This window comes from Xiphophorus hellerii, chromosome 13 (genome assembly GCF_003331165.1).
Source record: "Xiphophorus hellerii strain 12219 chromosome 13, Xiphophorus_hellerii-4.1, whole genome shotgun sequence".
Lineage (NCBI taxonomy): Eukaryota > Metazoa > Chordata > Actinopteri > Cyprinodontiformes > Poeciliidae > Xiphophorus > Xiphophorus hellerii.
Genome location: NC_045684.1, coordinates 19,634,768 through 19,662,535, shown reverse-complemented (window position 1 = coordinate 19,662,535; position 27,768 = coordinate 19,634,768). Strand labels below are relative to the sequence as shown.

Below are 27,768 nucleotides of genomic sequence, written 5' to 3'. Positions count from 1 at the left end.
AGTTGTACCACATTTGTGGGGGGCGTTCAGATTTCAGTTTTGAGCCATGCTTCGGTAGTAGCACCAATGGATGTGTTGGGAGTTACTGACTGAGAAATAATGAATCTTGATGGTTTTGGACCTCTAAGAAAAAGGTTTTCGAAAGTTTTCCAGAGCAGAAGCAAATTCGTTTCAAGATACAGTTTGGATTGTTTTCTTTAAATATATGGGGTTAATTAAAAAAAAGCTAACAAACGGGGCAAGACATTTTCATCAAATTTTCTTACAACTACATAACACAAAACTAAAGTTAAAAATGTTTACAAAACAAGATTGCCCTGATTGTTTCTTGACAACTGAACATTATTCATGCAGATGAGAATAAAGCATTTGCATATTGTGGACAGCTGGGTAAAACAAAATCCGCTCAACCTCAATGGTTTAATGTGTTTTAAAAGTAAGAGAAGTACTCCCCAGACAGCAGTCAGCTTGTAGCAAGAGCAATATAGTTTTATTGATCTAGGTTTAATTATGCTGAAAGGGCAGCTGGAGGAACATTCTTTGCGTGCCGCCGCACATAATTCGCACAGAACAGGAGAACAACCCACATCCGACGCGAGAACCGAGTTATTACATTAAAATGTCCACAACTAGATAAGATCTAAAAACAAAACAAAAAAATTAAATCAGACTCATTCCTTAATTTAATCACTTTATCTTGAAAATCAATCATCTAAAGGGTTAAAAAAATATTCATTCTAGACCATTAAAAGAAAAAATCTAACAAAAAAAAAAAACAATAAGATCACAGAGTTAGGTTTTGTTTGGCTGAGAGAAGAATGGTCAGAGGCACTGGTTTAGAAGCGGGAGAAAGCTGCCCTCGACGGCGACGCGGAGGACCTCGTCCTTTTTGTTACAGTATCAGAGAAGACGCCGTCCTCCACGAGGACACACACCCTTACACACCACAGGCAGAAGTATGGCTGGATCTCCGCATTCATACAAAAACATCCTCGCACTCCCAAACAGCACAGCAGGAGGAGAAAGTTTTCCCCTGCAGGAAAACTGCAGTCTCAGGTCCTTCAGTATAATCGTGTAGTGATTGAGTAAAGCAGTCCAACAGCGCCCTCTCTCTACAGAGAATGGCACTACAATAATCACAATAGGAAACAGGTGTGGGGGGGGGAGAAGCAACCCATAAAAAGGCCTAGCAGGCATTGGATGAGACAGCTTACAGCATCAGTTCAGACAGGACTCGCATGGTACAGATGACGGCTAAAGAGATGAAGAGTAGGGGCGTGTGTGATTCTCCATGTCACAGTCCACACGTGCAACTTTTTAGTGGTATGGCACCAACAGCAGGTGGTTCCCTACCCTGTGAACTCAGTTTCATCAGACCTCCAGAACGGGTGCAAGAGAGGGAGAACTGCCGTCCGTTCACAGGTCGTTAGGGTTAACTATGGTGAAGTCGGAGTCCTTGCTGTTGGTGGAGCCCTCCTCCGGGCTGGAGGAGCCCGATGTGGCGCCAGTCATCAAAGGGTCGTGAAAAGTCCCGGATGAGCCTTCGGGCTCCATTCGCACAGCGGCGCGCCCTCGCCTCACCGGCAGCTTTCCTTCGGCTTCCCTCCCTTCGGCTGGCAGGTCTCCGTCCTGAGACACCAGGATGTAATCGTCCCAGTTCTTTCTCTCGGAGATCAGAGACGACGCCACCTGTAGGCAGGAGATTTAAAGAGAATATATATATATAACCGTTTTTATTCTGAGATGCTCAGTGCTGATGAGAATATGGATGATGATACACAAGGAGGCTGCAAAACACTGTAGTGAGGTTCACTTCTACCAGAACAGCCACATGCAGCCAAAAATCTAAAAATGAATTATATAAATCAAAATGCCTTCACGTGTTTAAATCCAACTGAAAGTCTGTGGCAAACTTTAACATTGTCGAACCTCAGTACTTCCTGCACGAGAAGCAACAGAACTTTGTCTTTATTCATGCTTGACAAACAAACCTCCGGCCACCAGGTGGCGGCAGTGTTCAAATTAATCAACAGGCCATCTGTGCAAGGCAGTGGAAGAAATAGCTTACAGCTGTTCTAAGCAGAGCGAACCTAAAGAAGGAAACAAGCGCGCATGTTTTGAAACATATCTCCCTACAGTAGAAACACCGAGTCAGAAGTTAGTAAGTAAAGGAAGTAATATGAAGTATTAGGGCCGGACTATGATTTTTTTTTTAAATATAGGAATAAAGTCATAATATTACGAGTATAGTTATACTATTGGCAGTACAAAGACGCAACATTGCCGGTAAAATTATTAGAAAAAAAAATAAAGCTTCGGTGGAGTTATCAAGATTCGACATGACCAGTTTGGCAAATCCGTGGTTCTTTCTTCGAAGCGGACTGTCGTTTAAATAATTGTTTCAAAGTCCTGATAATTTGATGCTGATGTGTTAAAAGATTATTTTCTCATTTGTGAAACCGATGCCAAGTATATCTTCATAATATGCTTAGTATTCCTCAGTTTAACGCAGTTTGGTGTGTACTCATTACCACTTTATTGTCATATTAAAAACAAATAAGCAAAACTACATCGTAAACGAGTAACTGCAGCTCATGGGGGGGAGAAACAAGGCACAGAGGAAGCCTACTGTGAATGCAAAATGTTACGCAATTTTCATCACTTCTGACAAGCTGCTGTAATCAATATTGTTGCAAGTTTTGCACAATGTTAAAAAGCTATACCTTTTGAAAAAAAAAAAAGCCTAAAGAAATTGCCAAAAAATAAAAAACATTGGTAACTTATGTGATCAATGTACTAATTACCTTTGCCAATTAAAAGTTTTTAAAAAGTTTGACTGTGTTAATCTAAAGACACACATTGAATCACTGAGTCAATGAACTGAACTTGGAACTCGTTTTGAGGCTCATAAAATGAGCTGCAACTCATTTTATTAATCTGTTTTGATTATAATGTTATGGAATTGGTGCCAGTGGTTTGTACATATAAGTAAATATGATCTGATTCTCAATAGTATGTCAATTCAGGGGGGGCATGAGAGAAAATGATTACGCAACAATGCTGAGCACAAATTCTAACCGTTTTGTTGCTGTGGCTTTAGTAAAAAAGTGTTTAAATGTACTGACTCCAAATGCATTCCACACTTTTCAGATGTTTATCGCTACCAATCTTTTAAAACCGACCTAGCACATAAAATCCCAAAGTGATAAACATGAGTTGTTTTCACAACTAACCTTCAAGTGATATATAAAAAAAATAATAATAATTTTGCAGTTGTCAAGAGGAGGACTGACGATCTAATGACCTGCTGCTCAGGCGGGGTCGTCGCCGTCTCCTCCTCCTCCTCCTCCTTCTCCTCCTCATCCTTCTCGTCCGTACTCGCGCCCCGGTCCAGATAGAAGTCTCTGCTCTGCGTGCCGTCGCCTCCCTGAAGCCGTTCGCCATGGTGACGCGCGCTGTCCAGGGAGGTTTCCGTCGCTGCGGCGGTGGAGGTGTAGTGGTCATCGGCGATGGTGATCTCCTCGTTCTCCTCGGCCTCCAGCTGACTCTGGTTGAAGCGCAGCGCTCCCTTCAGGATGTCTTTGATCTGACGACATTTTATCACATAAAAACAAACAGAAAAAGCTGAAGCCAGGAGAGTCAAACTGTAGAATCCGTAATTAAAATACGTTTCCCTCCCCTACCTGTTTAAGTCCAGCTAAAGAGATGAGGACTTCATCTTCTTTCTCCAGGTGCTCTTGCACAATCACTTCCTGGATTTTACCTGCAGAGAAGTTCCTTTCTTAAAATGCCACCAAATCAAATAGTTCTACAAAACGTAAACATCCTGACCCCACTTAATGTCGACAAGAATTTAGATGTAGAGATAAATATTGTGTTTTTTTATCTCAGGAAATAAATAAGTTAAGGAGCCGCGTCGGAACTCACAGATGTGCGTATTCATCATCTTGGCGCAGTACTTGCTCATGGCCTCCAGGTCGTTAATCTGGCCCTGCAGGAAGGACACCTGGGCTTCCAGATCCTCGTCCTTTTGATGAACAAAAACATAAATAAATAAAATAAAATAAACCCACAACAAAGCTCGAATGAAGGCTAGGAATAAAAGGTTACTGCTAAGCAAAGCGCACAGCTCACCATCTCTTTCTTGCCCATGCTTTTGCTGTGAGACCGGGAGCGGGTGATGTTGAAGAAGGACTCCTTCTTGGTGGCCGAGAGGGGAGGAGACGAGCAGCTGACATCACTCCCTCTGGAGGGCGGGAGAGGCGGGGACGCAGAGGACTGGCCCCGCCCACCAGAAAGGCTCTCCGTGCTGGGGGAGGAGCTGACCGTCCTGGAGCTTTGGCCTTTGGAAGATGGAGGGGAAAAAAAGGGGAGAAGATTGAAAAAAATATAAAATAAATGTATGAACTCGAGTCATATTTTTGTTCCTTAAAACATTAAACTGAGCAGTATATTTTGTTCATTCTTGTTGTCTGGGTAATCAAATGAAGCACAGCAGATGAACTATGAAATTTCCATAGCTAGTAAAAGAGAAATCTCATTAAAAAATAATTTTTTTAAATTTTTTTTATAAAACCTTTGAATAACTGCTTATTTTTTTAGGCATTAAAGTCAGGGTTTCAATATATATCAGAAAACAAGTAATTTGTAATTTAAATTTTTTAAAAGTCGTGACTCTGCCCTTCAATTGACCGCTCCCAGACTTTGAGCTTTCGAGTTAACAGAATTTATGTTTCGATTTTGACTCCAGCTGATCACAAAAAGCAAAGCAAGAAAGAAAAAAGAAAGAAAGAAGAACTGTTTAACACATTTTTATTAAAAATACTCCGCAACATTCTGGTTCTCCCGACTTTAGTAATTGGGAAAATGCAGATGGAGGAATCGACTAAAATTCGGGACATTGTGGGACATTGTAACACGTGGATGTGATCAAATGAATGTAAGTCAGTGGGTCCATGAGGACATTGGTGTCCTCATGATAGTTCAGGGTTAAAAAGGGAGACTCATTATTTAAAGACACATTACACACAGAGTAATATATTTCAAGGGTTTATTTCTGTTACGACTAACAGAGTCGGAAAAAATAAATTTAAAGATAATCAGAACATACCACCTACTAGCTGTAGTGAAACATCTACAAACCAGATCTATTTTGACATGAATCGGAGATCCTACAAAGTGCAACTCTATTAATAAATATATTCCATACATCAGTGACTTCAAAGCATATTTACAGCCATCAGATCCAGCATTAAAAACATGACAGTTCACACAGTGTTTATGGCAGCTATAGACTCATCTGTCACACTCAAGCTGTGATCGCCCCCTGCTGGTTAAGGCTTACAGTCACATCCACATGCAGGACTCGGAGTCTGTTCTACAGCAACATGTTGCATTTTACACAGCAGCACACGAGCAAACGGATGAAGAGTGAGGAACGGACGCATTTGCTGAAAAGAGGCTAATGGAGTTGCAAAAGCATGGCTAAATTTGAGGGAGAGGAAGCGGGAGGGGTTGCATGGCACACAAGCGGTTGCCTTGGTAGCGGTTACCTTGTGTGTCAGTAAGAGTCTGTTCTGGGAGAGAGCCCTGAGACACTGCACCTGAAACTTCATCTAACAGACAGGAGAGTCAAAGCTGATGTAGCCACAACCACACACCCCAGTGGCTGCACACACACATCCAGGTGGTCGGTGTTAACAAGAACATGCAGAGAAGACTTTAGTGTTTTAACTGGGAACAAAAATACACATTAATATATGGGAGAAAAGCAGGAGGAGTTGGTTGTCCTGATTAACTTTGTCACCTCCCCGCCGTCTCTTGGTCCTCACCTTTGCCGAGGTGGACCGGCATGCTTTCAGACTTCAGCAGGCGGTAGTTCTGCGTCTGGCCTCGGACCTGCGTCTGCGGCAGCGGCGGTGCCGAGGGCTCAGCGAGCGGGTGAGACAGAGCGGGCGCCGAGGCAGGAGGCGTGAAGGAGGACGAGGAGGAATATGAAGAGGAGGAGGACGAGGAGTACACCTCGCTGTTGATGGGGGCAACGCTGCTGGGCACGCCCGACATGGCCGGAGCGATGAGCTTCCTGCCGAAGCTCAGCAGGCTGCTGGACACTTTGTTGATGTTCAACGGAGCGGCTTTCGCCGTAGAGGCGGACCTATGGATACAGACGGGACAGCAAAATATGAACAGAAAAATGACTCTGGAACTTTGTCCAGGATGATGAAGAGATTCTGATGTTATGTCATCCATCAAAACATGCTGATGTGTTTAAAGAGCGACTAGATCACAATCAAGGAAAAACTGAATGACTTTGATTGGCGGCAAGTTGATTACATCATCATAAATATAAATGTTTTTTATATGAATCCACATAGGCAAAAAGGACATTATCTATTATCCTAAAGACCAAGTCATGTGCTTCAGTTTACATTTTCACAAAACATGACGGATTCTTAAAAATCTGAAAGTTCTTGGAATATATCCATGTTTTCTAACTGCATTTCTAAAATGTAACATTTTATAGCTAACCCAATGTAACATACAAAAACAAAGTCTAATATCGCAATCTTATACTTTTTGAGACCTTACTTGAAGATAAGTCAAATATTTAAAAGAGAAAAAGGGTTAAAGTAGCTGCTTCAACCTAAATAAACTGAGACCAACCAGAGCGACTTGAGAAACACGAATCAATGAAAAGGTCACAATAAACCAGACACACTGTCTCCTGGTTTTAATAACACTTTCATAAATAAACTAAAATCTGCCAACTGAAGTTACATCACCATGTATATTTGGAGCTTAAACCAAACTTCTTAAAATCTCTGTACCGTGTCTTGTTCATCAGATCGGCTCCTCTTGTTTTGTAGTAATCCAGGTTCTGCTGAAACTGGTAGTTCACCGGGCGTGGATTATTCTACATGAGAGAAAGAAAATAATAAATCTGTGAGTGTGTGATGAAGATCAGACGAAACAACCTACAAACTGTGGCCATGCATGACTGCATAACTACAGAAACACCTCTGAGTCACAGAGGATGCTAATTCAGGTTGTAAAACACCATGTTGGACGAATGCCCGACCGAAATTTAAGATCAACCCAGTATTAAACAATGCAGTGCTTTGCTCTCACAGGTTTCAGAGAAATGAGGCTGGATGGATTAGATAGTCAGACGGTCCCAACATTATCTGATACTGCTGATGGAGTAGTATCAGTATCAGGAGGAAGCAGCTGCTGCAACAACCAGGCACCTTCACTGTGGGAACTGCAACGTTTTCATCCCGATATGCGACACTGGGCCTTTTCAGAACATTTCACTTCATATGCAGTTATAATCACAGTGCAATTTAAAACTCAACAACCACAAAATTGAAAGCAAGGATTAAAAAAAAGAAAAGAAAAACTTTTACTAGATTTTGAAGAGCTTTAATAATAGAAAAATAATCAAACTCATGTAGAAAACTTCAGAACAGGCACAAATTGGGCAATTTTGTTTCTTTTTCCCGTCTGGGTTCACAGTTTTTGACTTGAGCATTTGTATCCAATGAAAAGCAGAGTGAACGGAAAACCTTTTTTTAGTGTTTTTCCTTTGAAGGCAAAAAGTTACTTTTGTGTTAACTTTAGATTAGGCTTTGCACCTGCTTAACAACTTAAAATCTTAAGTCATTTTATTTAATTTATCAAAATAAAGAAATGTAGTTATATGACTAAAATAATATCCATCTGCAGCAGGTTATCTGAATTTATTTTGGCCATAATCTGTTATATTTTATGAGGCCCAACTGACCTAAAAGCATTTCTATATCGCCATAGTTTATTGGTTGCCTAATTCTATTTTTATTGTTACTATGGCTATTGCTGGGTTTTTTTTTTCTTTGTTTTTTTCATCCATACAACTTCGTTAAGTTTAATTAAAGCTAAACGCAAAGGAATATTTTTATTTTACCAAGCACCTGGTCCAGAGGTAAAAAAAAAAACAAAAAACACTGAGCACAAAATATCTTCCTCATTTGTTATTTTTTTCTAACACAGCATAAAAATAATTACACACACACACACACGCCCCCACACACACATACACCCCTACATACATGAGAATTTATATATAAATTCTAAAACATTCTAATATTTATCATTTTTATGTCACTGTGGTGAAAAAAAAGCAATTTAGACCATATAAAGATTATAAACCTGAAGTATGTTTTCCATTGGCAGAGGTATTTCAGATAATATACAATAAAATTACACAAATGTAATTCATAATCAATTATGTGAAATCTATTCAGTATTTATTCTGACTCATCTAACTGACATCACAGTATTGATGCCTGGTGTTGGTTTTTAAATTTTTAGTTGCTGTATCCAGGCAACCCCATACAGTTTATTGAAATTTAATCTCCAACCAGCGCTTCAGGATCTCACGGTCAAAACCACCCAACAGCTGAAGTGTGATGAAATAAAACATTCACCGCCAATTTTTTACTTTTTTTTTTTTTTTTTTCTCCTTATCATTCATTCACAGTGTCGCAGCACAACAAGATGTCTTTTTGGTTACAGTGTTGCTGGAGGACTCCCACCCACTGCTTTCCATGTGGGCGGTTAAGTTTGGCAAATCTTCTCCTTGTGCTACAGGAAGAGTCGAGCAAATCCCTTCTCAAGCAGGAGCAGACACGGCCTCGACTCTGAGGACTCGCAACACTCTCCATGTTTGTTTCGACACCGCTCACTTTCTGTTCTCCATTTGAACGGAGTGGAGATGTAACAGAACTTAGCAGGCGAACTGGGACGGTCAACAAAACGTTGCTTTTCTGGTGTAATGTCAGCTTACTTTGGGATCTCGGAGGAACAGAGCTTTTTGCAGTAAAGCGTTGATGTCGCCTATGGGAGGGTAATGCATCAGTAATCCCAGGCAGGTCTGGAAGTTGCTTGCGATTACTGGGAAAACAAAAACAAGTGTTAAAAAAAAACTATTTTTTGCGCTTTAATACAGGTTTAAGTTGGTACAAAACTGCACAAGCTGTAAAAACCATCAATGTTCTGTCTCTGTTGCAGATTTTAAAGTGCAAATTTAAATGCAACGCATCTTCAGGTAATAATAGATTACTAAGAAAGAAAAAAAAAAAAAACTTAACCATAACCCAACCTGCCTATATGTATAGCAGAAATAATGTATCGCTGCCTTCTGCTTCATGAAATATGACCTCATCTGATTAAATGAAGCAGAGTAAATGTGATTCTTCAGCTCACAAGTGTCTTATCAAATTACATGCCACAAAGGCCAACACATGGCTTCTACACTGGAGGATCTGGGCAATAAATGGAGCGTACGAGCATCTCGGATGTAGAGCAGCATGGCCACGAAGACGTAGTCCACCAGATCCAGAGTGATGCTGTCGGCGAACAGAGCGTCCCACACTACCAGCAGGTCCTGGAGGGGAAATTCACGGCCGAACAGCAGGCGAACCCACCGACTGAGGGACAGGGAGGGGAAAAAAAACTAAATAGGGGCGTCTGTGCAGAGACGAGAAAAGATTAAGGTTAAGCTGAAGGAGAAGCTACTGACATGCCGTAGATCTGCGGCGCGATCTCCAGCCGGTTCAGGTGCATGTGGAGCTCGATGTCGTGCTTTTTCACCAGTTGGTCCTGGATGCGGTTCACTTTGGTCACCACGGCGACAGACGGGCCAGCGTCCTGGGGCCGGGCGAAGGGGATGCTGGTGAGCATTTCTTCCTTACCCTGCGGAGAAACATGAACATATGAAACGGGCAGATTAACATGCATGACACCGGACTGGCGAACAAACAGCATCTAGCACAAGTAATATTAGCGGTCAAACTTTTTCACATTTTGTCACATTGTAACTTGTGCATTTTTAATGAAAATTTTGCGTGATAAAACAACTCGCACTGCATAATTGTAAGTGGAAAGAAAAGGATTAATTGCTTGGTTTATTTTTACAAAAAATGATTTAAATAGTGAGACATGCATTTTAATTCACCCGGTCTGAGTGAAAAATATGTACAGCCATTATTTGTGTGTCTCTACCAGCTTTGTGAATCTAGAGATCGAATATCTGGCCGTTTTCTTTACAAAAAAGCTCAAACTCAGTCCGAGTGGATGCCTGAAAACACCAGTTCCAAAGATTCTCAGTTGGATTTACAGTAATACTGTAAAATACAAGTTATACAAAGATGAACCGTTATTTCTGATAGGTTAACTTTCAATTCAATTCTGCAGACAACAGGACTTTATTAATAGATTGAACATTTTTACATTTTAACACATTACAGCCATACAAAGTGTACTAAGCATGTGAAGAAGAAACAGAGTTAATGTTTTGTTGTTAAATTCAAAACTTTCATTATTATCTTCAGTCTTGTCTACAATAACCCTCGTGGCTGAATTTCTTTCTGTGCTTGTATACTTATGAATTTGCACCGATCGCCTTTGTAGGCGCCGTTTCTCTTACGAGCAGCACAGCTTGCCTTTCCTAAATTGCCAAACTGAGCGTGATCGTTTTATATGAAACTATGCAGCAAGTAATTTAATTTTTACTTCACAGCCTCCACGTTCGTGGTCTGCTTTTAGACGCCACAGCAGAACTGAATCAGGTTACAGTTGGTCCAGCTTCCCACTTTCTACTGCAGTTCACTTCAAGCGGCGCAAAAACCGGCGGACAGTGGCGCCTTTTCCAGGACAAAATTCCCGTGAAATGCGTCTGTTTAATAATTTCTCGAGAAATTATTAAAAAAATGTATCTCTTTGTACGGCTGTCTTTGTATTAAACAGATATTAGAAACTCATACAGCCAGTCTTATGTCTGACAAAGCATTTGCTTATCCTCTGGTAACCTGCACATTAAACTGCATCAGCGGTTACCATGGCAACAGGCCGAGTGGCATCAAATCAAGCAGGGCCTCTGATTCAAGATTATTACTTAATGTCGGTGTAATCTAATGCGGCACAATCACAGAGCGCCGTTTCTCGAAGCGCAATCACACTGACCTTCCTCACTTCCCTCTCGAAGGTGGAGAACCACGGCTCCGCCGTCTCCATCAGCTGTGAGAACATGGCGCTGAACGCAGAACGGGGCACGAGTGAGGCGCGGATACGAGAGAGGCAAGCAATGAGACGACAACACTTGTCACAAGCCAAAAACCTTAATGCGCTCTGCACTCACTAGGCGTCGTGTTCGAGGTACGCAGGATCCAACAGACATTTCATCTCGTCACTGCAGGGAAAACGAAAATCAGAATCTGCCGACTGCAGAGAAGCGGACGTTAGCTGGAACTAAAGGGGAACGGATTCAGCACACACTGACCTGGGGCTGGCCGTCTCGCTGGCGTGTTGGAAGGCTTGATGGTCACAGTGCAGCACAAACACTATGGGGGCCAGCAGCTCGTGCATCCCCTGCACACACACACACACGCACGCACGCACACACACAGAGAGATGGCGCTATAAGGGTAGCGATAGATGGAAGAGCATGCTTCATTTGTGATCAGTCTTTTTAATAATGATGCACGAGGTTTCTAATTCCTGATGGCAGCTTTAATTTAGATATTATTAGCCAATGCCCCGCCATGTGTCACTTCCAGTTTGGAAAGTACCGGTAGATGTTTTACTAGCCATCTATTTATTCGCTGGCTCCTGTTACTGACACTGATAACCATAAGGTTACGGAGGCATTTTGTTCTTCAGCTTGATGAAAGAAAGGAAGAAAAAAGGAAGACAGAAAAGGAAAAGAGCAAGAATTGCTATTAAGAAAAGAAGGGAGAGAGAATAAATATAGAAAGAGTAAAAAGAAGAAAGAAATGAGTATGAAAGAGCAAGTAAGAGAGTAAAATATAAAGGAAGGATAGGAAAGAAAGTAAGAAGGAAAGTAACAGTACAAGTAAAAAAGAGTAAGAAAAAGAGTAAAAAGGGAAAAGCAGTAAGAAACAGAGTAAGAAAAAAAGAGAAAGGAAGAAGGAAAGAGTAAGAATGAAAAGAAAAAAAAGAGATTATGAAAGAAAATAGATTAAGAAAATAAATCCTACACTTTTAGATACCTCATCCATCCAAAAATCATGATCATCAACACTATGACTCAGCCAAAAAAAAGAAAACAAAAGGTGACACCTGTTTATAGAGCAGCTGCTCGTTCTCTCTGCCATAACAGAAGAGAATGTCGGTCAGCTTGGTCCTCACATCCTCGTTCTGGAAGTAACAGATCTCAGGGAATCTGAAGGAGCATAAGAACAAATGTGTGATTTCATGCAGCAGAAAATGTAAGTTTAAAAAAAAACCAACAGACACATGGTTGCATACGTCCTAAAAACGTCCTGCTTGATCATCCCCTTCAGCTCTTTATCCTGGAAGAACTTGTTCCACAAACTCTGGGGACAAAAACACGACACAGATTAGGCAAATCTGAAGGATCTGTAGCAGGAGAAATAAACGTGCAGCCACATTAATTAGATACAATAATAAGTGACTGAATAAATTAATGGATTAACAAAAGCTCATCCCTTTTGTGAAGACAGATATAAATGAATAAAATGCTCACTTCTCTAGTAGGGAGATTTTTAGCATCAGAAAACTTTAAGGCAACATTTCCATAATTTCCAGAAAAAAAATTTATGCAATTTGGGTCAAAGTACGAAAACATAGTGCGTTTTGTTGAATTTAACTTAAGGTGAGTATTAATCAATTAAGTATATTTGTACACAACTCAGCAGCAAAGCAGTGTAAAGTGCTTTACATCATAAAACACCACGCAGTCAACAATTGAACAAAACATGTAAGACAAAAGATGTAAAACATTACATCTTTATGAGTGCCACCAGCAAAATCATACACATCTGGTCAATGTTCCATTTGTTATGGCTGAAAAGCAACTCTACCAAGCTTGGTAACTCAGTTTTGATTTAAAGGAACTCGGCGTTTCAGATGTTTCGCAGTTTTCTGGAGGCTTGTTCCAGATTTGTGGTGCATAGAAGCTGAATGCTGCTTCTCTGGTTCTGGGGATGCAGAGCAGAACCAGAAGACCTGAGAGGTCTGGAAGGTTGATGCATCAACAACAGATCTTTAGTGCATTTTGGTGCCTTTCAGTCATTTATAAACCAACAACAGTATTTTAAAGTCTACAGAGTTACAGGGAGCCAGTGTAAGGACTTTATAACTAGGATGATGTGCTCCATCTTCCTGTTACTGCATATTGAGCTCTATAATCACTATAAAACACTTTATTTGCACCAACATCTGGCAGGTTGTCATAAAAAACATTTTACATACGTTACATTCTGCTTTCCAGCTGTTTACCACATAAAGATTTGACACGATTATTTAATAAAAACTGTCCAACAAGTACAGGAGCAACTGTTATTAGGATTCCGGGACCAATGCTGAGGGATCAGGATGTTGTCAATGTGACTTGCTAAGAATATTCACTCATTAGCATCCAAGACAAAGACAAAACCCGACGAAAAAGCACAAATTCTCACCCCCTCATCCTGGGACAGCGGATTGTTGACGACCAGGTCCTGCTGGCCCGCAGCTTTACGGGGGTTAGTGATGTGCTGTGACAAATGAACAATAAAGACAGAAAGATGAAGGACTACAATGCTTTCTACACACGATCTGGTAGATTTTGTTTTCGGGAAACAGAGCCAGCTTCTAGGTTCAATCACTGAGACAATTATTTTCTTTTTTTTCTTTTTTGCAAAGTGGAAGTGCAAGGTTTTCCCCAGAAAACTTGGTTGGGCGCTAGGGCTGTCATTCATCCAGGAGCTCGTCGTGTTTTTCAGTTAAAATATTTTTAAAGTTGACGAGAAATTTGAAAATATCACTTGATAATTATGCGTTATTGAAAGATTGGAAACTTAATACTTCAATACCAGCTATAAAGTCTTAAACATGCAAACATTTAAAAAAAAACTTAAATAAATAGGCAATGCTTAGCCAAGTAAAGCCTGGTGGCCCGCCAGGCCTAAAATACACTGGGGGAAAACCTGAAGTGTAAACACAGAACAAAGATTAAAGACCATGCTAAGATACTGGATGCCAAGAGAATTTCACTGTCAGCGAAACATGTATTCGCTGAGTACAAAATACAGGGCTTCATCAAGAAAAAACACTATGTAGATGTATGAAAATAACTTCTAAAGACATTACCCAGGGAAGTGTTAACCTGGCTATATGACAGTGTCGTACATTAAAGGTCGAAGATTGATTACAAAACAATTTTAGCCATTTGAATGGCGCTGTGTATCATAAAACACATCATGGGGAAAAAACTATGTAGTGATAAAGCAGTAATAGTAAAAAAAATAAAAATAAACTAAATCTTGAGGAGAATGGCACTCCCACCATTTCTTTGATTTTCTCATACTGAGCCCGGTGCTCCTTGGTCCTCTTGATCCACTGGCCCTTGTCCTCAGGAAGGACCTCCAGGTACAGCTGCCAACACAGGATATCGAATTGAAACATGCCGAAATCTGACCCTCCACGACTAAAAACTTTGAGCTTCTACTTTCCTCAAAAGTACTCTGTTCTATTAAAATAGATTATTTAATCAAAACTCGATCAGACGGCCTGCTCGACTCGACGGCTACCTTCCAGCAAACGCTCCGGAAGCGACTACTCCTCAGCCGACCGTTGAGGCCAGCCTGCCGGATCCTGGCCAGGTAATTACTGTTGAGGAACAAGTCGTCCCATTCTTTTCTGCACGTCAGGAGAAAGGCGATTAGGGGTTCTGGGCGGCTCGACCCAAATCCGACACCATAACTAATCAACAGTGTCCTCCAGAAGGGAAGAGGTTCAAGTAAAACTGAAAGAACAGACCTGTAGGAGAGGAAGGTGGACTGAGGCTGGGAGGAGAAGCTGCCATCAAGAGAGCCTCCTGAAAGGTAACCACAAGAGGGAGGTGTTAGTGCTGGAAAGTGAAACAAAAATACATTTTTCTTTGATGATATTTTTTTCTGTAAACTCCTAACAGAAGCTGCCTCCAAAGATGACTGGTTCTTTTTTTGTTTTCATTGGCTTCGTTAAGGTCAATGCAGCAGAAACGGCCAGAAGCGGGGGAAAGTCATGACAGAAAGCAAAGTGGCAAACTGCCTCTTGCTCTTTAATGGCGGTAATACGTCTAATTTGGCCTGCAGGTAAACAAGCATTCAAGTCAGAGAGCTGTCTATCAGCATTAGTTAAAGGAGTAGATCATTCCACAGAGACGCTCACAATGAATATTCATCAGTTCCACAATATTTTCTTTCTCTCCCACATAAACCTAAAAACATCCTTCGCCCTGAGGCTCACCCCGTCTCGCCTGTGACTCAAATCTCAGTCAGTTTTCATTTTATTTTTATTTTGGCTTGTACATTTGTCGTGAACCTCAACTGGCTAAAAAGAGCCAGCTCGTTAGGCGTCTGTCGTTTTAGAAACGGATCAAATCATTTCAGGGTTTGACATACTGCTGCGATTTTTGTTGAAATTGTGAAGCGGGTCGAAACCGGTCTCCTGCTGCTCGTCTGTCTGGAGCGGGTGGCGGGTCTCAAAGTTGGGGTGCTGCATGACTGCGGCCCAGCTGGACTAGAATGAGAAAAGTGAGGCAAAAACAAAACTAAAAACACCGTTTTACAGTGCAATTTAAAAATATTCAAACTCCTTGAACCTTTTCTTGTTCATTCACATTATGACTTGGTACTCAACGTATTTTATTTGCACTTTATGTAACAGACCAGTACTTAAAGTAGTGCATAAATGAGAATGGTAGATTTTTCTTGTTCTTGGCAAGGAAAAATATGCAAAATCTGGCATGCATTTATATGAATTCTTAGCCAATCTCTCTAAAGTTGCTTTAATTTTTTGTTGTTGTTATAAAACAAAAAGAAAATGTAAATGTGTGCATTTTCTACCCCATGTTGGTCATCATTTATTAGATCAAAATCACAGTTAAACATATTTCGGTTTGTGTCTGAAAACTGAAATATTTTCAGTTATTAAATAATTTTTACTATTATTTTTAATAGTAAAAATAATTACTTTTTTTTTTTATTTAAAAAAAATAGTAATTATTTTGCAGATTACTAATAGATGAGTCAAAAACTTTCAGGATATTCAACTAAACTTCATCACTAACATTCCTCATCATGTCTGACCAAGTAGATTTAGCAAAACCTGAGCTCTGCTTTGGAAAAAAAAATCTGATCTGTTCTAAAAAAGAAACAAACAAAAAAAATCAACTTTTAACTTGTTTGAGCGCTTACCGACAAAGCCGTGAGATTCTCCCAGGTCAAGACTCAGAAAGCCAGGATGTTTCTGCAGGAGGAAAGTATCACATCAGTAATGCGTCGACAAAAAGGGAAGCGAACCAAAAGAAAGAAAAAACAAGGCTACGCCATCTTCTTTGAACTGATAGGGACTTCACAGAACTCTGACAGCAGTTATAGTCGGTGAAGAATGACTGAAATTAACAAGAAGCACCGGAGATGTCTGAGGTTCCACTGAGCTCACGCTGATATATGAAGAGAGTCGACAAAGCTAATGAAGTCATTAGAAAAGCAAATAAATGCATCACTTAAATGTTTTGATGCCAGACTTTCCTTCTACTAGGAAATAAATGGAGGTGTTTCTGAAATACAAGAACTATAAAACGTTCTTTATGAATCCGAAGCCCAACCAGGTCCCAAACTAGTATATAGTCAGACTTAATCGACAGCCTTTCTTATGAATAGGAGACATTTTTCACCTCCCCTTCCCCCTTTGCGACTACTTCAAGATGAAACCTAAAAGGAAGGGCGGATTTTTCTTCAGCTGGAGACGTGTCTGCATTTTGGGCAGCGAAGGATCAAAGAAATCATGGCAACATCAACTTTTGAGAACAGGGAGAGAATCTGGGTCATTAAGAGGGAGATGGGTAGAGAGCCAGGAGCCGACTTCCCCGATGAGGTATGTTGATACATCCAAACAGAAGGCCACCCTGAGGCAAACCTTCTCTCGCTGCTTTTAGGTTACAAAACAAGTTTGTGCAGAGCCAGTTACGTTCTCGATGGTAATGTGTGAACATAGATGCTCGAAAGTCACACTTTCCAGAGGTAACTTGACATTTTCTAATTGAATATTGTTGAATAACGGTTGTTTCAGAAGTTATTTCCCCTTCTCTAAGAAACATGGCGAACATAACGTTAGCCTTCCGTTAGGGTTGTAGATCTAAACAGTACAGAGCCATTCAATAAATTAGAAGATTATTTAAAAAGCCCATTTGTTTTAAGGAGATGGATGTTTGAAAACCTTTATTTTAATTATGATGACTTTCCACTTACAGTTACTGAAAAGTGACATTTAAAATGAGAATATTATATAAGAAAAACTTTTTTTTTTTTTTAAATAGCAATGTGGGCTTATTGATGAGTATGTTTAACACATGATTAAAAGATACTCTTAATCTGACAAAGCGAGACTCATCGGGACGTAAATTCTAATTTACTGAATAAAACTGTAAAAAAAAAAGGTGCAGATGAAGAGATTTTTTTCCTTTTTTAAAAAACACAACAAGGCTTTCTATTTACATGTTGAATAAATCTAGAATGTATGCAATCAAATCAAATGCTCTTTGCACCCCATCTAAACAAATAACACTGATTTTCAAATTCAGGAGGTCAACATGCAACTCTTCAGAAGCAGAAGCTCTTTTCAGTGTATAGCGCATACAACCCGTCCAAACCTGAGTACATCTCAGATGCCCACAAGTCAGAACTCAAGTTTAAGCAAAATCTTAACAGTTTCTAACCCAATTACCTGAAACTGACGTATAATATTTACTCCAAAAGAAATATATGTATATACATTTACGCTCAAAGAAAGACAGTAGCAATGTGTCAATACATGTCGATGACAAATTTCCGAATGAATCAAAAGAGGAACTGCTTTTATTTAGAGGAACTGTGATCAGATTGAGGAACTTATTGAAGTGGCTTAGTGTATTAAACATGTGGCAAAGTTTGTGTTTTTATTGCCCACTGCTTCAAAATCTATATAGTCCTCTAGACAGGGGGAGGAGGAGGAGCTATTTTACTTGGTTCAAGCAAAAAAACATTATTCAGAAGCCATGTTCTAAATCAGCTTCTGTCGTCACATTTAAAAATCTGACGTACTCCAAGATGTGCTACGAAGTGAAAAATAAATAATGAAGTTCTGAGTTTTGAGTTGCAGCCAAAATGGCTAATTTCCAAATGAACAACAAGCGCTAATGTTTCAGTAGGAAGCGTCTTTGGTTGAAATAACACCAGCTTCAAAGGCAAGAGAACAAGATGTAGGATAAGATGTGAGTATCACTTGATTCCATGAAAACCTTCCAGCATGAAACAACGAGAAAATCTCAACATGTTCGCTGTTTACATTGGAAGATGCCATATTGTTAAAGTGTGACAGACATCACTATTTAGAGGTTAAGATGTCAAGTTTTGTACTTGATGTGCCACTCAAAAAATTATATTTTTGTATTGTTATTGCTATTATAAGTTCAGACATAAGTTCCAGACTTCAAGTCTAAAATCTTCGTTTTTGTGGCATAAGAAGAGCTGTTCAAAACCCAAGTTGCCAATTCTGCTGTAAACATGGTTATGTTAGAGCACATTTGTCAAACTCCAGTCCTGGAGGGCCACTGCCCTGCAACTTTTAGATGTGCCTCTGCTGCACCACACCTGAATAAAATAATTAGGTCATTAGCAAGGCTCTGGAGAACTGATCTACACAAAAAGGAGGTAATTAAGCCATTTCATTCCAGCGTTTTGTACCTGTGGCACATCTAAAAACTGCAGGACACGGGCCCTTGAGGACTGGACTTTGACACCCCTGTGTTAGAGTATTTTACCCAAACAGCAATACTTCTTTTCTTTGCTCTAAAAAAATATCTGAACAGGGAAAATCGTTTGGTTTACTCAGCAAGCATTTATCAGTGTGGCCGTTATTCAAGTTTTAAGGTCACATCATTTGATTTAGCAGATTTTAAAGAAGCACTGAATCACAAGCAACCAACCAGACCGAAATAAAACTGGATTAAAATACCAAGCAGGTAAACCATGAGTCCATTCATCCCTGCCGAGTTCTTAGACGAGTTGAACTTTGTCTTCGAGACACTCTAGATTAACCCAGTTATTTATCTTTCATTCGCTACAAAATTTAAGATTATTCAGTGTTTATGATAATGCTTTAACTAAAGCTAAGCTCTGCAGAATAGCAGCACTGATCTGCAGAGCACGGTCTTTCTTTCACAGACTTTCCCCTTATTAGTTGTGGAAAGAACCAAAACAAAGAGGCCTCTTAAAACCTATTAACCATGTGGATGAAACACTGCTCGACAGATTGGCAAAGAAATGCCAGGAATATAGAAATGATATCGTATGAATAATGCATGGCTCTGTTTTGTTAGAAAACATCTGTCCCACTCAGAGACTAATGCTCTCCTTGAGTCGGCTCATTTTTTTTTTCTCCTTCCCAGTAAATGATCAGAACTAATCCACAGCTAGAGAACAATAGAGGAATGCTGAAAAAGGTAACTCTAATATTGGCAGGGTTTTTTCTTAACCTTACTTGAACAATATAACAAAACTGGCTTATAGTTGCTTGAGTGGGCAGAAGTATATTAAAAATCTGGTTATGTAGTAATGAATATCAATTCATATTAAAAACTAAGAGAAATCATTTTCCTCCACAAGCCAGTCTGCAGACACACATCATGCTTTTTTCATTTTCTCTCCAAAACTAGACTTTCTAAGGTTCGTATGTGTCTGTCGTTTGGATGAAAGATGCACGTTTAAAGGCTTCAGGCTTGAGGCCTTTGTGCGGTTCCACAATCTGGTGTAAAGTGACGCCTCTGCTGTAAAACGACAACTGAACGCTGGAAAACTTTGAGAGTATTCAACGCAGATTGTGTATTATTTAATCCCCCGTAACTAGAGTAACTTCAATAATTAACAGCAAAGATGTTTTACGAGACAGTCAAATCAATTCATAATGAACTGCATGAATAAATTAATGGACAAATAATAGTCCATCTGTTTCAAGGTATATTTTTCATTCCTGAAATGTTTAAACAAAAAGACTGAAATGCAAAAATCCAGATTGCCTGACTGATTGTTGCAGTTCCACAGGGAAATTAAGCACTGCTCTTACACATTTTTTGTGATTAACAGCATTTGTGTTATCGCCTGAAATCACGGCTAACTAAAGAGAAAACAATCAGGTTCGAAAATGCCATTCAGAGAGACTCTTAAATTAAATTGTCCAAACCGAAACATCCAATCCAACTTTGGTCACAGTGAAAGAAAAGCTGACTTTTTTTAAAAATTATTTTTATATTTCTAATAAATTCACTCAGGATTAAAGGCTAATAACACTCTCTTCATTTGAATGCTTTGTTATAGAACTGCTGGGAAAACTAGTCTCAGGGTGAAGGTAGCTGACATAAAATTTTAACAAAGAGAAAAAAAAACAAACAGTAAAACACTCCCATAATAATGAAGCCCAGGGTTTATGAATAGGTTGTAAGATACAGGAACTAATAATTGGACATGTTAGCCACTTTTTGTGTCAGCACAGCGGGACATGAAGGCAAGGTAAATAAGAGACGTGTTGCCGAGCGCTAGTCTGAGCTCACTTTTCAGTGTGAACTGGAAGGACTCGTGTGGTGATAATCATAAGGTTTGTTGATTTCTGTTTAGTTCCCCCCCCCCCACAGGCATGGACCAGCTTCTGGCATAAAGGCGAGGCAAGCTTTAAAATGCTGCGAATTCAAAACTGATGACGTTTGTCTGTCCCGTCTTTCATACAACTTAAAACCCTTTTAACAAGATGACAGAAAAATTCCAGTGTGAACAGAGTCTATGGATCACACTGCAACAATGTCATATAACACTTGAATAGTTGAAGTATGGAAATTAAAGGCACAAATCACTCACTGAGGTAATATTCTAAATTTATATTAAACGTCTAAACAACATCCGGATGACAAGTCTACTTGAAATTAGTTATCTTGTTAGCATCACCTGTTACACCAGAGTTATTTGACATAAGAGCAAAAGGAAGACTGACGTGAAAACCCGTGAAAAGAAAACTTGCAAAAAGTCATGCTGCTAAATTTAGCAGGTGTTTATTAGTGATGCACTGATCAAGCCTTTTCTTGTCTGAAAGTGAAAGCTGTTGGTTGATGTGCTTATACATCAAAAATTTGAGAAACTCCCAAGTTTTTTACCCATTTAATGAATAGGGGGTGAGGGAGAACCTAACTTTTCTGGTCCACTGATCAGAGCAGATCAATGAAAAGTGGAAAATTCTGACCTAAGGTTGATTGATTGGAAAAAAAAACCCACTATGTGTTCACCAAAGTGAAGATATAGTAAAGATAACATAAGTGCAACAATGATTATGACATTTTATAGCGCAGCAGTGGAAATAATTGTTTTCCTGCTTTAATAATGCAATTACATCATGTGAAACAATTCAAGTTTTGGATTCATATAGGTATCAATATAGGGTGAAACTGTTGCAGTTTTACAGAAAGAATTACTTCCCATGTCTAGTGCAGAATCATCTAGAAGCAAGAGAAAGAATGAATGTAAGCACACCTTTTTTGCCCTTAAGCAAGAAAAAAAAAATATTGGCCTCACTTGCTCTGTCAAAACAATTTCAAGTTTAAAAAAAAAGATGCTTTGTTTAAGGATTCACATTTATTTCCTTTCCATCTGAGCTCCTATTCATTCTGTAGTAACAAAAAAGCACATAACATTAATTAAAGTAAGAGAATATTCCAGAGTCACTAAGGAACAATATTAGATGTCTATGAATAAAACGATTAAACTAATTAGCAGATTCACTTAACCCTGAGAGAAGGACATATGATGCTGATAAGAAACCTACAAGCTAAAGGACTTGCATAAATCTACATAACAAAACACAATAAAGTGTTACGTTCCTCAGTGCCATAAAGAAACAAAAAGGCCAAACTATTTTTGTAACTACAGCCAGATTAGTCAGTTGAATTAGACAAATCGGTTTAATACGAGATCCACTTTCGTCAGAGTAGACTGCTGCAGAATGAAAACCAGTAAACATGCATGATGAGAGGAGCTGCGAAAACTAAAAAAGGTGGCCTGTGGATCAGTCAAAGAGAAACATCCCAGCTAAACAAACTCACATGTCTTTAGTTCAGCACATAGCGAGAGCTCAGGAGCCTTTACAGTCACATGCTCTGCAAAGAGCTGAGAACTTACTCAGAATCATGGCGTTTACAAAATACCATGAAGTTTCCAAGTCTTGACTGATTCAATTAGTGCACATCTGTGCTTAAAGGATGAACTTGAAGACTAGTAGGCCAGCTGGGGGCTTGAATACCCGCAAGGGGTTATGATAAAAAAAAAAATAGATGGGGATAGTTTTTTTCTCTCCTAACTACTTTATTAGGGTTCGCTCAATCGTTTTAGCACATGCATCCTGTCTGTGCTGTGCAAAGGAGACAATGAAAGGATTCTTTTGCTGAACCGTTGAAAATGCTCAGCAATCCGCATTGTCAGCTGCGGCTGATAAATGACTCCTGAACAACAGTAAAAAAGTTAAACAGACTTAAAAGTTTTGCCCGCAAGGGAAATCTGTTGTTATTAGAGAAATCATATCCATGAGAACAGGGTTACTGGAGACCATGCAACTCCACTGGAACTAATTAGCAATCAGAAAGTCGTAAGCTAAACATCACACTTCTTTGCGAACAGTGAATGCAACACACACGTAAACATTAGCAAGTTGCACTGACAAAAACGCTCTTTGGTGTTGATGAGGTTACTAAGTGGAGAGGACTCCTTAACATTTTCAGCATCAGAGAAATGCTGCATTAGGTCAGATGAACCTCAAAAGGTGTATGAGATTTCTAGAAAGTAAACTGCATTTTCTAATAGTGTCCTTCAGCTGTTCTATTAGGCCATTACTTTTAAAAAGAAAATCAGGTGGCTAATTGTACACACAGCAAAGTTGTTTTAACCCTTGGAATAATAGAATTTTGATCATGCAACAATATGAAATGTCGGCAGTCTGTTGAAAACCTCACAGCGGAGGTCTACTTATTCTACACAGACAGATGTCTTGATCAGTGATTAGAAGGCCACAATGATGAAAAATCTGATATTTTAGACTCCTTTCTATAAATTAATCAAAAATAAGAATTCCTGCAATATTAGGAGTATTAACCATTCAAGCAGCACTCTGTAATTTGACGTGGCATGATGCATTCGCAAATCAAAAAACATACATTTTAATCCACACATAAGGAAAATCTTTGTAATTCGTTGAATTGCTATTGGAATTTCAAAACCTACTTACTATTAAATAAACTGAAGCAAATGTCACTTCCTTATTAAAAAAAAGAAGAGGAAAATTGTAATGGATCAAAAGCAAAAACCAAAAAAATAAATCAGTATTATCAACCAGAAATGTTCTCATATAATTCACATGCAAAATACTGTCAGGATGAGTTTATAGCAGGGCTGTCAAACTCCAGTCCTCAAGGGTCGGTGACCTGCAGCTTTTAGATGTGCCACAGGTACAAAACACTGGAATGAAATGGCTTAATAACCTCCTCCTTGTGTAGATCAGTTCTCCAGAGTCTTGCTAATGACCTAATTATTTTTATTCAGGTGTGGTGCAGCAGAAGCACATCTAAAAGTTGCAGGACAGCGACCCTCCAAGGACTGGAGTTTGACACCTGTGGTTTGCAGAAAATATAAACTGAAATCCAATTGTACGCAATCAGTCCGATTATAGATCGTTTCGAGTTACAAACTAAAGAGCAAAAAGTCCAACTGTGACACAGTATCATGCTATACAGGTCATAAAACGAGCAAAGAATAAACACTGAGTGTAACATGCTCACAGAGTTTTCTTTCTGCGCTGTGGGAAAGTCGCAGCCATCACTCGGATATTACAAAACCGAACAATAGCTTCGCTAACATGTGGCCTCCAGCTGCTACAATGCAAAATGAAGGCTAAACTAATTGAAAAGCCGGAACACCACCAAACGCAGCCGTCAGCTGTCACAGAACATGAACCGAGATGACAGCACAGCTAATGTCGCTAGCTAGGCTATTAGCACGTACACGAACCAGTGCACGGGCCCAGTCGCTACTTCCGACACACGCTGATACGAGACGAAGTTGTAACACGCGCATTTCCTCCTCTCGCGAGCCAGGGTTAGCAGGACGGTAGCCATACCGTCCTCACATTCACGTTCAAAAGCGTGAATACGAGTCGTTACAGAGGCGTGAATGTTGTTCACATACCTGTCCGGATCATGCAGGGACCCTCATTCTGATGCTGTGAGCCTGACTGCTGATTTGTAAACACTAGCTGGTCAGGCGGGTATGCTGCAGATCAGCTGACTGGTCACGTGATCAGCGGAAAGAAGCTCATTAAATGTGACGTTTTTATGCAGCCCAAAAGGAAATTCTTAGTTGTTCTTTTATTCAGAGCAAGATGTTTGACGCTTTTCATGTGGTGAGTGGTTTAAATTGTGCTGTAACAAGTTTTAGACGAGCTGATAACGTTACTGGAGTTGATGCGGAGTCCCCAAACAAGTGCAAACACTCATGTCATAAAGAAATACTCCATGAAGTATATTAATAAATATATTTACTACAGTTGTAGGAACTGTGTATCCTAAAGGTCACATTGTTCAATAAAGGATGAACTAGGAATTTGTGAACTGTGAAAAAAAATTCTAATAAGAATAAATTAAGAGAGTTAGGTTGTCTTATGTTTATCTGTTTTTCCAGAACACTTTATGTTAAAATTGTCCACAAGTTTATGGTGAAGGCTCATCCTAAAATGATTTTTCTTCCTATTTCTTCTGTCTAAAAGTTTTGTCCTTACACTCTTGTAAAGAAATTCCTGGATCATTAAAGGACTTGGTTACTGGAGATTAGTAATAAAAATGAGCCACGGTTCTTCACCACTGATTGTTAATTGACATACTTATTCAGAATCTTTTGCCTCATTCTTTCCATATTTTCTTCTTTCATTGTACATATAATCAATATAATAAAACTGAAATTCATTCATCCATCCAGGGGGCAAATAGGTTCAGGAAGGAAGTCTATAACTCTTAGGTATATTTATATTTTAGTAGCTTTCAACAAATAAGCAATTTCCCCTTGGGGATCAATAAAGTATATTCTATTCTATTCTAAACCTAAACATTTTTCTCCCAAAGCACTGTGGTGCATTCTGTCAGTGTCTTCAAGATGCTGGTGTGTTGATGTTTCAGGAATAAGACTCTGCAAAGTTTTATTTTCTGGATGGATGGAGTATCTAAGTTAGAACCATGACTTAGAGAGACGACTCCTGTCCTAGCCATTTATCACTCCGTTGTGAACCTCTCCAGGGAATGCTGAAGGTCACATTCCATGGATGCCAGCAGGACTACGTCATCTGCCAAAAAACAAAGGTGCAACCCTGAGGTTCAAATCCAGACAGTCTTGTCTTCATAACTACACGTTCTACCCTTGAACACCACAAACAGAATCCAGCCTCCTCTGGATTTTTTGCATGCATGGACCCAGTAGCCAATAAGACGATGTGCAGTTTGAAACTGAAGTTCGAAAATAATTCGTTTTTTTTTTTTCTTATCCCCAGAAATTTCTTCTCCGTGTAACTTCAGCGTAATTTTCACAGTTATCTTAAACTCCCTCTGCCAAATAGGCCCAGCAGAGATGATAATTCTGTGTATTAAGAAGAACTACCTTCCACTAAGAGGAATCTCTGTTTTTAGCACTTATCCTACAAAACAACCGGTATCTCTGTGTCAGCTTAATCACTGCCATTTTTGAGGTCAGACAAGTCAGGCTGATGTGCCTTTTAAAACAGCTTCATCAAAATAACGCCTCCAGACACGAGGACACTAGCAAATGGCCATAGCAGGACAAAACTGAAATCTCTGATAGTTCATACAGATAATTATGTTACACACCATTACTCCTTTAAATGTTCCTGTTGCTCCGCATGGTGGTTAGAAGCATAAATAATGACCGTCATTGCTATTGCCATCATTATCAGAGGCAAGGCAGTTCAAGAGTGCTATTATCATCATTATTACAGCTAATATTTCTGATGATGAGGCTTTCATGGCCTTTCGCTGGCCCTTCCTAAAGTATTGTCATGGAAACAGACGACAGCAAAGTGCGCAGCATTGCTCAATTACTCTGTGAAGCTATTTATGACCAAATGGGGCTTGAATGTTGTTCTCATCTCTGTACACTAAAGAAGCGATGAAGCGGCCAGCCTGAAGGAAAGACGTGCGAGAGTCGGGGGGCATCAACAGAAGAAACCGACCCAAGAATAAAACAACTGTTCCAAGACTTGAAGCGAGAGACTAAAGAGGGAGAAAGCACTGAAGGCACTGAAGGGCATGTGACCAGAGAGACACAAATACTGTTTAATGACTGAAAACAATGACACCAATTCACAGAAACACCAGCAGCCATGTAAGAAAGAAAATAATTGGTGCTAAGAAAATAAGCAGAGCATTCTATTCAACTGTTAAATCCCCAATAAATCTTCATGAGCACAATATAAATAGTCCCTGCTGAACGAACGTCATTTGAATCGTTTCCTATTGTGATCCAAATATTGCGACTTGCAGACTGTGCTGCAAATCAGTTGCTTCACATCCTCTTAACCCTCTGATGTATGAATTATGATCCTTTGTGTCAGAATTTTTTTTCCATTTTTTAAAATTCTTTTTTTAAGGCATAAAAAAGGTAGGAACATTTTTTTGTAAAAATAATTTTATTTTTATTTTTTATTTTTATGTGATCAATTGTAATTTTGTCCAAATACAAAGTTGTTATTTGAAAAATACATCAGTAGTATTGTTCCTTAGGGGTTATCTGATGTCACAATATTTTTTTTACTTGCAAGAGTCGTCTACAGTAGAAGGAGGGACCGGGTCGGTTCTCATGCTTTTTTGTCTGTCGGCCATATTGTATTTAACAAAAATAATTTCTTGCATTTGCAGCTGATGGCCAGTAGTTGATGGTATATTTTATGATGCATTAGTGTCCACTTCAGTGGTCTGTGTGCATTTATAACATAAAAATCCACAGGAAGCACAAGAAAATGGCTTTTAGATAGCTGTCCACTGTAGTGACCACTATGCATGAAAGGGTTAAATATGACCAAATGCAAACCAAGGTGCATTTGGTGGCAAACCCTCATAAACATTTAGAAGAATAAATGCGTGTTTTATTGTAGCGGCATAAGCTCCCACTGGAAATAAAATCCACAATTTAATTTGAGAGTATTTAAACTAAATCATTGATGGCACAGTCAATGATACCCCTAATAATCTTTTTGCAAATAAATGTAGCTTTTAATGTGTAGTTAATGTATTTAAATTGATCAGTATTTAAGAACTTCTTAAATGTAATCCACGGCTGTGCAATTGAGTCCACTTATTGATGCGAACAAAATTGTACTTAAAATCAGATCAACAGATAGTGATAAATAATATAAGCTTTCAAGTTTACATAAATATTCATCTTTTTGCAACACCGAACAATGAATGATTTAAATAAAAGCATTTGTTATGCTTTCGACTTTTGTCTCGTTAGTTGTTATTTGTTAGCTGTCCACTCAAATGTCAGGATGGTCTCTGCGGAAACTTTAAAAGTAGGCTATCGCTCTAGTTAAAATAGAATTTGAGAGACTTGCAAATTCATGCATGGATAAGTATACTGTATCAACTACAATGTG

At 39.3% G+C, this 27,768-nt stretch overlaps 1 protein-coding gene across 3 annotated transcripts; it reads right to left on the bottom strand.

Annotated features, from left to right (window-relative positions):
• Window positions 1–463: 463 nt before the first annotated feature.
• On the bottom strand, window positions 464–24,394 carry tbc1d5 (TBC1 domain family, member 5). Of its 3 annotated transcripts, none has more exons than XM_032581286.1 (23): window positions 24,300–24,394; window positions 16,242–16,293; window positions 15,447–15,564; window positions 14,821–14,878; window positions 14,592–14,700; window positions 14,347–14,436; window positions 13,482–13,556; window positions 12,307–12,374; window positions 12,118–12,220; window positions 11,318–11,406; window positions 11,177–11,227; window positions 11,002–11,071; window positions 9,560–9,732; window positions 9,325–9,467; window positions 8,825–8,931; window positions 6,828–6,913; window positions 5,832–6,154; window positions 5,553–5,615; window positions 4,135–4,343; window positions 3,928–4,027; window positions 3,684–3,763; window positions 3,305–3,586; window positions 464–1,689 (listed from the first exon to the last, which is right to left on the bottom strand). In XM_032581286.1, exons 3-23 carry the CDS (start codon window positions 15,544–15,546, stop codon window positions 1,417–1,419), a joined length of 2,652 nt encoding a protein of 883 aa, XP_032437177.1. In that variant the 5' UTR covers window positions 15,547–15,564; window positions 16,242–16,293; window positions 24,300–24,394; the 3' UTR covers window positions 464–1,416. The 3 variants fall into 3 exon arrangements, with proteins under 3 accessions (XP_032437177.1, XP_032437178.1, XP_032437179.1); XM_032581287.1 differs by lacking the exon at window positions 24,300–24,394 and adding an exon at window positions 23,894–23,915; XM_032581288.1 differs by lacking the exon at window positions 5,553–5,615.
• Window positions 24,395–27,768: the final 3,374 nt, after the last annotated feature.